General features: G+C 39.0%; 2 protein-coding genes across 2 annotated transcripts in view; one reads left to right on the top strand and one right to left on the bottom strand.

Moving 5' to 3' along the window:
- The window catches only part of LOC308062572 (vacuolar fusion protein CCZ1 homolog), a 15,284-nt gene continuing 1,383 nt past the window's right edge, over nt 1-13,901 (top strand). The window contains exons 1-14 of the mRNA XM_080384255.1: nt 1-229; nt 1,950-2,047; nt 2,162-2,255; nt 2,353-2,427; nt 3,490-3,537; nt 4,159-4,242; nt 6,540-6,715; nt 7,320-7,401; nt 8,010-8,071; nt 8,946-9,057; nt 9,712-9,745; nt 10,090-10,207; nt 12,419-12,577; nt 13,671-13,798. Coding sequence (XP_080240381.1) covers nt 131-229; nt 1,950-2,047; nt 2,162-2,255; nt 2,353-2,427; nt 3,490-3,537; nt 4,159-4,242; nt 6,540-6,715; nt 7,320-7,401; nt 8,010-8,071; nt 8,946-9,057; nt 9,712-9,745; nt 10,090-10,207; nt 12,419-12,577; nt 13,671-13,798 — 1,369 coding nt within the window. The 5' untranslated portion in view covers nt 1-130. The remainder of the gene's footprint in view (nt 230-1,949; nt 2,048-2,161; nt 2,256-2,352; nt 2,428-3,489; nt 3,538-4,158; nt 4,243-6,539; nt 6,716-7,319; nt 7,402-8,009; nt 8,072-8,945; nt 9,058-9,711; nt 9,746-10,089; nt 10,208-12,418; nt 12,578-13,670; nt 13,799-13,901) is intronic.
- The window catches only part of LOC308062570 (radial spoke head 10 homolog B-like), a 24,000-nt gene continuing 18,153 nt past the window's right edge, over nt 8,055-13,901 (bottom strand). The window contains exon 21 of the mRNA XM_080384249.1: nt 8,055-8,192. The gene's annotated coding sequence lies outside the window, so the exon portion shown is untranslated. The remainder of the gene's footprint in view (nt 8,193-13,901) is intronic.

Raw genomic sequence — 13,901 nt, forward strand, 5'->3', positions numbered from 1 at the left:
CGCGCCGTGCTCTTCCGGGGCGGGGGGAAGGCGGAAGTGCTGCGGGGCCGGGGCCGGCGCAGGGCCCCGGGCTGCTCCCCGATGGTGTGTGGCGGCTGCCGGCCCCAGGCGCGCTCGCTCCAGGCTCGGTATGGCGGCGGCGGCGGGAGCCGGCCAGGAGAAGCAGCTCGCTCCGACCCTGCTCAGTTTCTTCATCTACAACCCCAAGCTGGGGCCCAAAGAGGGAGAGGTACCGAGGGGGGCGTTGCGTCCCGGGGCTGCGGGGAGCGGAGGGCACCCCCGGCCCGGCCTTGGTTGCTGCAGGGGGCTGCGGGGCGGCTGGCAGTGCTGTGCTGACCCTCTCCGTGGCCGGGCCCCCGCGGGATTAGCGCTTCCCCCTGCGGAGCATCCCCGGACAAAGGCGGCCTCCGGGCGCAGAGCCACCGAGGGCCTGTGTGCTGGCAGCCTCGGTGGGGCCGGGGACAGGGCCACCTGCATCCGCAGCCGGCTCTACTTCGGACGAAAAAGGAACAGTAACCGAGGGCGGTTTAACACTTGCATGTAAAATACTGTACGTGGGGAGTTGGTCTGTTAGTAACTATGTTTTACTGATGCAGTAAATATTTCTAAAAATAATTTTCTCCAGGTAGATAGAACGCAGCAGAAAGCTTAGTGTTTAACTTTGTTAAATTCAACTTATTGCTAGTATTTTCTTGCCGTTGTGATCTTTAATAAGTAAACTTAAGCTATAGTCTGTTTTTAGAGAGAAGCACCTTGTATGGTTCATGTGATAATCTTCGGTTTTAATCGGTTTTGAACAGGGCAGTGTACTTAAGTATGTGTTAATGACCAGGGTGATGAGACTGCACGTGTCCTCAAGTCTGTGGGCAACTCCAAACTGGGGAAGCTGCTGATACACTGGAAGGCAGGGCTGCTGTTCAGAGGGACCCTCAGCGAGCTGGGGAAACAGGCTAGCAGAAACCTCATGGAGCTCGATGAAGGCAAATGCAAAGTCCTGCGTGTGGGATGAAATGATCTCGTGCACCATGTTAGGGCAGGGGCTGACTGGTTAGAAAGCAGATTTGCAAAACAGGGCCAGGGAGTCCTAGTGAACAACAGGTCCTACATGAATCAGCAGTGTGCCCTTGTGGCAGTGAAAACATCGTACAGGCTGGGTTAGTGAGTGTGGTCACTAGTCAAGTCAAGTGATTGCTTCCCCTGTGCTCTGGGTTTGTGAGGCTGCTGGTGGGCACTGTGTTCTTCTGGGGCTGCCTGGAGTAGGAAAAATACCGACAAACTGAAGCAAACACAGTGGAGGGCCCCTGAGTCGGTCAGGGGGCCATGGTCAGTGATGTACTAGACAGCCTTAGAAATCTGGAGTTGTGCAGCCTGAAGAAGAGACGGTGCAGAAGAGGGTCTGATGGCTATCTTCACCTGCCTAAAGGGTGGTTATAGAGGATGGAGTCAGGCTCTTGAAATGAAAGGATGAGGTAATGGAAGAAGTTCCAGCAAGGGAAATTCTGATGACATAGAAGAAAAAATTCTTCGTAGTGAAATGGTCAAACAGCAGAGCAGGGCCTGGAAAGGTTGTGGAATCTCTGTCTTTGGAGATACTCAAAACTTGACTGGACAAGGCTGCGAGCAATCTGACCTACCTTTAAAGCTAGCCATGCTTTGATCTGGCTTTGAAGCTACGCTTGCTTTGAACTAGCTGTGAAGAGACTAGGGCCTATGATTTCAATAGCCTTCAATTTATAAAGCATTTCAACATATCTTGGGATGACTGACTGCTTAAGTGTGCTTAAATATGCCTTTTATCCATTATTACAGAAGCCCATTTAGGTACAAGATAAAATTCTGCCTAGGAAATTAAGGGATTAAAGTTAAAAACCAAACAAGCCATGAACTTGGTATTCTTTAACGTTAATTCTGTTAAATACATTCGCTTTGATTCTTTTTTCAAATTTTAGGAAGAAAAGAAGATTCTCTTCTATCACCCAAATGAAGTGGAAAAGAATGAAAAAATTAGAAATGTGGGACTGTGCGAAGCTATAGTACAATTCACAAGGTACGAAGTCTGATTGCAAGGTTCATTGTATTAGCACAAGCAATGTATTTTAAATTTCCCAATCATATGTTGTCTTTTTGTGCACGTGTATAAATATCTGTGTTTTCTTTCCAGGACCTTTAGTCCAACAAAACCTGCTAAATCCCTACATACGCAGAAGAATAGACAGTTTTTCCATGAACCTGAAGAAAACTTCTGGATGGTCATGGTACTTATGCATGTGATATGCATATTTCTAAAACATCATATCGCAATGTTCTCAATGCATTCTGCATTGTCTAATACCAGCCTGTTCCACTTCCTAGGTTGTACGGAATCCCATAATAGAAAAACACAAAGATGGAAAGCCAGTCTATGAATATCAGGAAGAAGAATTACTGGTAATGCTGAACTTTTTTCTTTTCTTTTCCTTTTTTTTTTTTTTTTTTTTTTTTTATGGGGTTATATTGCATTTCAAGAGTACCTCCAGAAATGTCTTGGTTTGTTTCTTGAACTGCTGCCAAATTGATTTTTTAATATATATATATATATCTCCATAGATACTGAAAAGTACTTTGCACTTTTTCCAAAGTTTAAAGAAGAAAGCAAGAAGCAGTTCAAGATCACCCAATAAACATCAATGAACTATACAGCTGTGAGACTTTTAGCTTGGAATAGGTGAATAGTTCTTAGGATCTGTCTGTTTAATAAAGTTCTTACAAGATTTTAAATCCATGTATTTTTATTAGGTTTAAGTGTATGTGTTACTACTTTCTTAAGACTGCTAGTAATCCTTACTAATAATCTGGAAAAACAAACAGCTCATAACTGTCATGGGATTTCTTGTCCAAACTGCAGCATCATTAGGTCAGTTTAATTGTATGCAGAAAGGGTATTTGGCTGGGTAGGATATTTTAAAAGCTGGTTGCTTATGCTGCCTCCTTTCATTACGGTGTGTACTACTTCTTTTCCTTGCTGTGTTCTAAGAAAAGGGCTGGTGTCATAGGCACTCTGTTTTGCCAGACAAACAATAAAAGTCTTTTTTCTTTTTTTTCTTTTTTTAATCTGGGTTAAGGTCCTAGCCCAATAAAAACCTGCTATGATGTCCCACCTCCTTTAGCCTTTGACCTGGATGAAAAGAAAACTTGTCAGAAATAAGTTCATTTTCACTGACCACTGGCCTTAGGGTAGGGCACTATTTGTAACTGCTCTCTTGTGCGTGAGTTGTTAAGATGCTTTTAATATTAAATGTAAGGGACAAAGGGACTCCCTTTACTGAAACAGTACTTTGTAAGTACAAAGAAATGTCTAGATGCTGACTGGAAATGTTCTTTTAACTTTTCAGAGATTGATTTCTCTAATTTGTGTTTGCTGGCTCTCTGATAAGATGTTATGTGTAGCTCAGCCAAAATATTTGAAATTCTGCCTCTGCTTATATTAATGTCCTCCTCTCTTTTCTGCAGGATAAGGTTTATAGTTCGGTCCTACAGCAGTGCTACAGCATGTACAAGGTAGAGTTAATACTAGAGGCTCCTCTTCTGGGCAGAGGAAGAGATGCTCGTGGTACCATTTGGATGTGCAAGCTCATCATTGCTTGTGATATTGCCTCATTACTATTGTCTGCTCTCTTCCTGAAGCTCTAATAATGTTGATGGAAGAGAAAAATAAAGCTTTTGCAGTTATCTGTGCTGGTTCATTAGCTTATTACACAAATAAAAGCCTTCTAATTTCTATGAAGTTCAAATTTCTTCTTTCAAGTGCAGTTACACCATGAAGCATTTGATTTTGTCATATATTATCTGTTGGAGAAACAATACTGGATAAAGGCCATCAATCTGGCTTATGAAAAACAAGAGTATAAGATACTTAAATGACACAGGTTAATAATTTCTCTACCATTAAATAATTTAGCTTCCTTTTCTAATTCTGCTTCTGCTGCCATATATACCTGGACCCTGCAAATCTGAGAGATGTTTTTTCAATAAAGAAGGGGTACATTTGGATCTACTTGGAGTCCAAATACTGAGAAACAGAAGCTTTATTGTATACTAGCTATATCCATGGCAGAGTTGTAAGAAAGTACTGTAAATGATTACTCAACTGACTGATTTTTTTTTTTTTTTAACTGTTAGCTTTTCAATGGCACATTCCTGAAAGCCATGGAAGATGGAGGTGTAAAAGTTCTAAAGGAGAGACTAGAGAAGTTCTTCCATCGGGTAAGACCTTATTTTTCAGGCACATAAAGTGTGATTCTGCATTGGAAATAAAATGCAAAAATCTTAAGTGGCTGCCATGTGACTAAAATATAGGCAGTGGAAAGGTGTAGTGGCAACACAAAAAATCGGATTACTCATTTCTTCAAATACTTCTTAATAAGGTGGTAGGTTCTTTAGGTGGAGTTGAACCACAAGCAGGGTTATGGCTTGATGGACCAGCTTAGCTGTTGGAGATTTTTTCTGATGGAATCACGTTTCTTCTCTGGAAATTCTGTGTTAACATTTGAATTGGTTAGTGCGCTAACAATCCATGCAGGCCTATTTGAGTAACTGTTGCAAGAATCATATAGGTTGGGAGGAATGTGGAGACGTCATCCAGTTCAGCCTCCTACTCAAAGTAGGGTAACACTGAATTCAAACTAGACTGCATAGGGCTTTGGCTGGTTGAGTCTTGAAAATACCCAGGGATGGAGATTCCACAACCTGCATGCACCAGCTTCAAGCCCCATAGTACTGTGAAGTAATGGAGAGTTGTAACTTTTAACTTCCCCCCCCCCCCCCCCCCCCCCCCCCCCCCGCCACCTCCACTGCCCATGTGGAATTAATCATGCCTGATAAGGTTTCAGGAAGTAACATCTTCGTTAAAAGTAGTATTCATAATTTGATTTCAGTCTTCAAAAGCTAATGTTTTAGTGAAAGTATGGAAAGCAAAACCTATTTCTGAGCAAGAAATCACTCAAATATTATTCAGATATTTCTTGCATAAAGGAACTGACTTTGTAGTTATGTCTGGCAGAATTTTGAGTTCCTACAGAAAAGTTTAATCAAGGTAGTTTTAAAAGATGGCAACCAAGTGTCTGTCTGCCCCCATTTTTCTCATCTGCGTGGAAGCAAACAGAAGACTGCTGTCAACGGTTAATTCACTTGGGGTAGAGATGTGAACACTGACATCTCTGATAATGATGGAGTGTAGACACTGTATACTGGTGTTTAAAATTTTGTTCTCAACAGTTCTTTAAAATAACACAATACTGTGACAGTGTAAACAGAAATACAGGCTTTGCTTGTGGGTTTGGGGGGTTTTTTGCTGGTCTTTTGTAAGACTTGTAGAGTCTAGAATAAACACTGGCATAAGCACTATGTTTGATTAGCTGCTGTATACTTCTATCTAGACTGAAAAATAGAGCATGGCAAAAACCAAAGTAATAGATTTTTATCTTTAAAACATTGTTTTTCTTTGAAGTTCCTATTGAAGATAAAACAGTATTCGCTATAGATCTATATAATTGAGAAATCCAAGGAAAAGTTGTTTTGCTGGGGAACTGGAAATGCTTAAAAAGTTTGGTCATGCAAGTTGTTCTGTTATCACCCTATTGAACAAATTTGCTATGTGTTGCTGGCAGGCTTGAACTGCACTGAAACTCTGAAAGGAAATGAGACTTTGATTATAAAACGTAACAGAGATCTGTCATAGTATTTGTATGTATTTTACTTCTTGAGGTTTTTTTGGTAATATGAAATGACTGTAGAGGGAGCCATTGGATAACTCGTCTTTCACCAAGCAGAGCATTTAATAGTGCATTTGATATCTCTTGGTAAAGGTTACAGTCTATCAAGAAAGCGAATAATATAAATTATCTTTTACTTTACACATTGAAAGCTAATGGATTTATCTGCTAATATTTCTAGTTTTGAAATTAGAATACTAGTAAGATAGGCTGTTCGTTCTTATACATTCAGAAGGTCTTGAGCTAGCCTTAAGAGCTGTTGTCACTACGATTAAAGAATAGCAGGCTGACACCTGGAATCACATTTACACACTCCTACATAGAATCATAGAACAGTTTGGGTTGGAAGGGACCTGTAAAAGCCATCTAGTCCAACCACCCTGCAATAAGCACAGACATCTTCAACTACATCAGGTTCTTCAAAGCCCCATCCCACCTGATCTTGAATGTTTCCAGGGATGGGGCATCTACCACCTCTTTGGACAACCTGTTCCACTGTTTCACCACCCTCACAGTAACAAAATCTCTTCCTTACATCTACTCTGAATCTACTTTCTTTTTGTGTAAAACCATTAGCCCCTGTCCTACTGTTGCAGGCCCTACTAAAAAAAAGTCTGTTCCCACATGAAGGAATATGACATAAAAGCAGAACTGGAAGGGGTTTGGTTTGGGTTTGGTTTTTTTGATCGTTAGTCTAGATAGCTGGGGATTAGACTCAAATTTGTCATTTCAATCTACACACTGGAAGTTTTTTGAATTCTAAAAAACCAACTGTCATTATTCTCTTAGTACTTGCAGACACTGCATTTACAGTCTTGTGATCTGCTGGATGTGTTTTGTGGAATCAGCTTCTTTCCACTGGATAAAATGACTTACTTGAAAATTCAGTCGTTTATTAACAGGATGGAAGAAAGCCTCAACATAGTCAAATATACTGCATTTCTCTACAATGATCAGCTTATCTGGTAGGTACTTCAATAATTCTTTTGCGTGTCTTCGGTTTCTCATCCTATAAATTAATGCCATAATAGCAAAGCTTCTGAATCAGTGAAACAGTTGCATGAAAATGAGAGAACTGAGAAATGCATTGGTCTTTGGCTTTAAAATCTCTAACCTGTACCAAATGATTACTTCCAAGTTGGCCTGGGGAGCAGCTAGTGCAAGTGTCTTTGTCATTTCTATTGCAAGAGCCTCTGCGCTTGTATGCAGGTTCCTCTGTAGGACTTCAGCAGAGAAGGCTTATCAAAGGATTGGGTTTTATATGGTTCTGAACCAGGAAGTTGCAATGCTTGTGAAGAGTTCTACTTAAAAACTGACTTGAGAATAGCAAACTTGATATTTTTTTGTTTCAATATTGTTAATATTTCTAGTTTACAGCTAATTTAGATGTCTTTTGTATTTAGCAAATAAACTAACATTTTATTAAAAATTAATGTTCTGGGATTGATTCTACTGAGACCCTGAAATGTTGCTACCCTAGTTCAGTATGTGCTTTGCCTGAGTTTTGGAAAACGTGATCTGAACTGCAGCACAAACCACTTACGTTTTGTTTTCTCCCTGATGTTCTAGGAGTGGACTGGAACAAGATGACATGAGAATTTTGTACAAATACCTCACGACATCTCTGTTTCCAAGGCACATGGAGCCTGAGGTATGGTGGGTGGTGGGTGTTACTTGGTTTTGTGTTTGCGGGGTGTTTTTCTTCTTTTCTTTCTGTTTGTCTGGTACTGCTAATGGGTGAAATACCAAAGAAGAGTCTCTCTCACTTCCACACTCCACCCCTTAAATGTTAGTTTAGGAATTCTGAGATGTATTGCTTTTGGGGCACTTTAGTAAACTCAGTAGTATTTGCACCTAACACTTATAATATGAATTGTGCTGATAATTTGAATATGAGAAGGTGATAGGGAGCTAGTTTACTGAATGTTGATACCTGATGACTGCTCAGTACTGCAAATGAATCACTTCAGCTTAATGGCTAAATGCTGCATGGAGTGCCAGAAGACTGCATGGAGTTAATTATTCTTCCCCCATCAAAAACCTCAATAGTTTTAAAATTAATAAATGCAAAATCAGAACGCCCTGTTCTATAAGCATCTCTTGCACTTTAGCTTTATATACTCTTTGTATAACATGAAGGAGATATCTTCATGAGTGGTAATTTCTGCAAATGGTTTGCTTTGTTTTGACAGTCCACAAAATGTAACAGAAGATACCTCTAAGCTGTTTTTTTCTTTTGTGTGTTCTTTTTTGCTTCAGTTAGCAGGAAGAGATTCTCCAATACGTGCTGAAATGCCAGGAAATCTACAACACTATGGAAGGTAGCTCTTGTTTACTGTCACCTTATTCCCTCAAGGACAGAATGTTTGGGAAGATACACATTCCACACACAGTTCATTCCAGAGGGTTGCACAGTAGTTGGTGCAATGTAAAACTTGACCTCTGGAAAAAAACAGAAAAGGCTTCATTAACATTACTGCATATTTTTCTTTCCCACTGTTCTTAATGCACTGCATGGAAAATTTTGGAGCTGCTCGTTATTTCTTTTTGGTTGGGCACTTCAGACAAAGGTTTAGATTTAATCTAGGGATATATCTATTTATTTTTCCTCTGTACTCATCATGTCAGAGTGGGGAATTCTGTACTTAAGACTGGGCAACATTATTTTGAATAATTGTGGGACTGGACATCTTTATCACAGTAATTCCTCTTGCCTGATTTATTGTATTCTTTTGGGATCAAGGCACTGGCACTCAGTCCCTGTTCTGCGCCCCCCCCAAGTTTAGGTGCTTCTAATACACCGCTGTTCTACATAAAACTAATTTTAATGTCCTGTCGGAAAGCAAAGGAAGAGTGTTTTCCCAACAGCAACAAAAAAAAGGGTTTATAAAGATAAGTCACAACTTGAATGTGGAAAGCGTTTTGGTGTTCCTTTGATAATCTGCACAATTTATTTCCTTAGCATTATTATGGCTTTCTGGTCCTGTTTCTGTAACTCTTTGGAGCATATATGCAAATAATACTTTGTAAACTGTAATAAGTGTTGAGATAAAATGTAAAGGGCTCTACGCCTATCTGAATAGCTGAAAACTCATTTATTTAAATATATTCATACATTCAAGTAATTGCTAGTTTAAATAGGAGAAACTAAAATACAAGAATTCATCGCAACTGACCTGTTGAATTATTTTCTAGGTTTCTTACTGGACCTTTAAATCTTAATGATCCAGAAGCAAAATGCCGTTTCCCCAAAATATTTGTTAATACTGATGACACTTACGAAGAGCTTCATTTAATTGTTTATAAGGTATTAAGATTTCCTCTGCAATTACTCCACAGAGGTAGGAATCTATATGCAATGAAGACGACAACGATGTGAAGTACTTATGCATTGTATAGAAGGAAGCATTGATATGACCAGGTTAAAGCAAAGAGACAGAAAACTCCTTGTCATGGTTCTGGCAACAAGCTTGAAAGCCTGAATCCTCTTTCTGTACCTTCCCCAAAACAGACAGTTGTTTTAGTAAAACAAAATACCAGCCTTCAGATACTTTAAGTAGTTTCATACCTGGATTTATGTAGCATTAATCAGTAAAACATAAAAACTAATGTTTTTCTAATTAAATGGATGTTTCTTGTAGACATATATCCTTGCATAAAATGCATTTTTAGCAAATTTTACCTTTCCCCTAGAATGTAAAAAATGTTAACTGGGCTGAATTTTAAAATCATAACTGTCCTGTGTTGTCAGGTCTGCAAAGAGGTTATCCTATTGAAGTGTTACCTTTACAGTAACTTGGGGTTTTTTGGTTTGTTTTTTTTAGTTTTGTTTTGTTTTGGTTTTTTTTTAATTTAACTGGTTTACCTGTGTGTGGCTTCAGTGAAGTATCTGTCATTTATTTGAGGTAGTTGAGGTAACCTGTTGTAAATGGTTTTTTTTGCTCTAACTTTTTTGTTCTAGGCCATGAGTGCAGCTGTCTGCTTTATGATTGATGGTAAGTACATCACTCACTTGGCAAGACAGTACAGAAAGCTATTATATGCAACTTGCTTTACTCTTGAACAATACTCAGTTAATTTGTTACTTGAGCCTCTTTGTGAGTGCTTCTATCAGTCTTGGCTTTTGTTCCAGTGGTGTAAGTAACTCAAATTACACAATAAAATTACTAAATATCACTTCCATTAGCCATGCACTTTCAAAATCATCCATAAGATTATAATTAAGAGTGAAAATTTCCCCAGGACTCTCACTGATGTTTAAAGAAAACTACTACAAAAACTGTACCTTCAACTGTGGGAAGAGAACCTCATCTCTCCCTTTTCTTTACCCACCACCTAGCTTCAATTCCACCTACGCTGGAGTTTTGCCGTAAACTGGACAGCATTGTTGGGCCTCAACTCACTGTGTTAGCATCAGACATATGTGAACAATACAACATCAACAAGAGAATATCAGGGTTTGTACCATGTTTCTGTTCCTGTTGCAGTCCCTCATTAGTTGGCTAAAAAATGGGTTTAATGAACTGCTTAAATAATGGTAACATGAGCCCAAATGTTGAAAGCATTAACAGTGTACTTTAAATGATGTTTGTCTACATTTCTGCATCTTAAGCTTATATAGTGCCTGTTGTTGCATATTGAGATTTCCCTGAAGTAACAACATATATGTTGTTAATTTAGGAATGAATGTTTATTAGTGGCTGAAACCTTTTTCCTCTCTGCATAATTGTTGCAGGAAAAATCACGTAAATATAGAAGATGAATCTCAGTGTATCAATCGAGATTCTGCCTCCTCATCCCCTAGCAGATTATTCAGACACAAGAAGTGAAACTCCTGAGTTTTGCTGCTTCATGTATGAAACTAGCTGACCCGTGGGGATGATGAGTTCTAAGATCACTGTGCTGGCAGAAGTATATACAAGATGGCAGAAATGCCAGCGTAAGTGGTAGTCTTCTCTCACTGTCCCCCATGCTGAAGCAGAGAAGCAGCAGTTAATCTTAACTTCAGTTTATACTTTCTACCTTTGCTCGAGGAAAACAATCTCATAATGTTCACAGACAGCCCTTGGGCTAGTAGAACATTTGAGTTTTTTAAAAAATTTAAAATTGTCACTATCTTTGGCCATGTCTTTTGTGCTGATTTCCTTTGACTTCTGCTTTCCTAGGCTGCTGGTTTGTGTAATGCTAAAAGAACTGTATTTTTCATATCAAGTGGACACTGACACCACTAAGCTCTGAGTATTACCTTAGACACAAGGACTTACAGGCTGGACAGACTGTATGTAACTCTTAATTCTGTTACAATTGGAAAAGGAAAATGAAGGTCTACGTACCAGAACAACTTCTGTTTAAGAGTTTGAAATGGGGACTTTAGTGAGTGGATTATTTGGTTATGATGCAAGCTTTACAGCCGAGTACTTCTTGCCAGAATTACTGCTCCTTGGAAGTGTTGCTGTGTATGCTAGGTAAAGAAAAAAGTCTCTTATTTTTGGTTTTGCAGGACAAAGTAACTGCTTGAGGGGTAAAAAAAAGTCAAATAAAAAGGGATGTTAATGCTTTGGAAAATCTACTTTGCTTAAAATTACAGCTGACTTTCCATAAAATTGTATTTATTTTTAGATAGATTTCTTAGGGAAGGAAGAATAGCATCGCGTATGGTGGAAAAAAAAAAGGAATTAAACCAAACATAGGTGTGTGACTGAACTTGTTTAGTGGTAGCATGCCAAATCAGCAAAATCGCAGGGTATAGAATAGGATGTGCTTGAAACTGAGCCAATCTACTAAATCATTAAACTTGGGGGTTTTTAATGCCATCTGGGTCTGGCTTTGGCAGCTTTAACTCTTTAAAAGTTTAATGCTATGTTGTCCTGAAAACATGATATGGTTTCTTGACACTAATGCATCTAGGTGACAAGAGAGCAAGGGTATCTAGTTGTTTGCTAAGGTGAGTGGTGTCATCACAGTATCTCTTTGATTCTAAATAATACATAGCCCGAAGTAGCAACCGCTATAGCTAGTCTGAATTTGCTGGTGACTGCTACCAAAACTGCAACTCTAAGTGACAGATTTTGTTAACTCAATAAAAGAGGAAATGGAGGAAGACTGCCAAGGCAAGAATTTGAAAATAGTCTCTTGCTTGGCCCACACAAATGATGGAGGGAGATCTAATCACCTGGATCAAGGAAGAGTTCTCTGAGTGTAACAAAGATGTGAGTGGAAGATTACTTATTGATCAAATTAAAAACCCTGCATCCATTCAAACCAGGCTGGACTGGCACAGGGAAGAGCAGCAAGGAAGTAAAATGGGGACAGAGAAAAAACAACTCAGAAAAATGCAAACAAACTAGCACTGTGAAGTGGGACAAGGCCTTTAGACTCCCCTGTGTCTATTTACTAGCAGCCTAAGCAGCAGAAGGGGAAAAACTGGTTGGTGTTGCAGGCTGGCATTTTGGGTGGTTTTGTTTTTTTAAAGTGTGGCGTGATCACACTTCATTTTAACATGAGTCTTAACCTACTTGGGTCTTTTCAATGTGAAGATAACTTCAGGATGTCTGAGTAAGTCTTGCACTGGCTAGTTACCTGTTCTGTGTGAAGCCTGTGCTTATAGAACATGACAGTATTCACAAGTACTTTTTTTTTTTTTTTTTTTTAAAAAAAAAACTTCCTAGGGCTGAGAAGGAGCCTCAGTTCAAGTTTATCTATTTCAATCACATGAACTTGGCAGAGAAAAGTACCATTCACATGAGGAAAACACCCAGTGTATCACTTGCATCTGTTCACCCTGACCTCATGAAGATTCTCGGTGACATCAACAGCGACTTCTCCAGGTAATGCTTAACTATTAAATAGTCTGTAACTCCTTGTATCAAGATTTTTTCAAATGAGAGAAGATTTCATGTCTTTTTGTTCATGGATGGCTATTCATAGCTCTGTGACATAAATGGTGCAACATGGATCATATTTGGTATTTTGTGTTGGTTTAGAAGTAGTCTGTCTTAAACAAAACTTCTGTTGTCCTTTAATAACAAAATAATTTAAAGAAGAGTGAGGGGGTCTATCCAAGAAAATATCTGTAATCTATTTGAAGCTTCAGAGTAGTCGTAACAAATCTGAAGGGGATGTAAAGCCTAGCGCTTTTCCACTTAAGTCTGTCTTATCTCTGGATAAGTAGTGCAAAGGACAGGGAAACCTGCTTCTGCCTGTATTATACCTCCTCTGAAAGAGCTGGCTGCTTTTAGGGATTAGACAACAGATGAAATGCCAACCTTGCAGTTACTGCATTACTGCTGATAAAGATGACTGACTTCTTGTCAAAGGGTATTGTGCTAGAAGTTGGGAGAGACCCTTATTAATTCAAATTAATAAAGAACATGAAAATGCTGAATTAATGTCATGTCTATAACTAATCGGCAACTAGCAATTTTCCCACTCTGCTTAAGGATGAGGCATTCATTTTTCTGTAAATGCAAAAAAGAATGTTTCAGTATATTCTGGAAGTACTGGTTGAGTGGCAGCTTTATATAATTTCTCTAGTCGTTGAGCATAGTTCAGTTCTAGGTTTAACAATGAGATATGTGAAAGCTTATCACCATACCCTCTCCAGCTTCCATTTTTTTGGTCACTGTGTAGCAAATTCTATGCAGTGTGTCCTTAACAGTATGGAGCATACGTGTTTTCTTTGGAGCACCGGAGTGTTTGGCTGATGGACAAGTTAATTACATCCCCAGATAAGTAAATCATTGTCGTAAGCAGCCATTTATGAAGCCTTCACCCTGGATTATGTCTAAGTTAGTATTGGTAGTCTCTTAGATACTGCACAACCACAAAAATTTATGACAGTAAACTGTCCCACTCATTACAATAAAGTTGTTGAAGATTAAACTTGTTGCCACATTTTTTACATTCTAAAATTTCTTTCAGAGTTGATGAAGATGAGGAAATTATTGTGAAGGCAATGAGTGATTACTGGGTAGTTGGGAAAAAATCTGACCAGCGAGAACTGTATGTTATTTTGAATCAAAAAAATGCAAATCTGATTGAAGTTAATGGTAAGTAAGGATTAGTTTTTATTACCTTTTAAATACAGTTACTACTAAAATGTATGTCCCTGAAGAAGTAATAAAACCCATCTTGCAAGAAGTCTACAGAGGG

This window comes from Falco punctatus (genome assembly GCF_963210335.1).
Source record: "Falco punctatus genome assembly, chromosome: 4".
Classification (NCBI taxonomy): Eukaryota; Metazoa; Chordata; class Aves; order Falconiformes; family Falconidae; genus Falco; species Falco punctatus.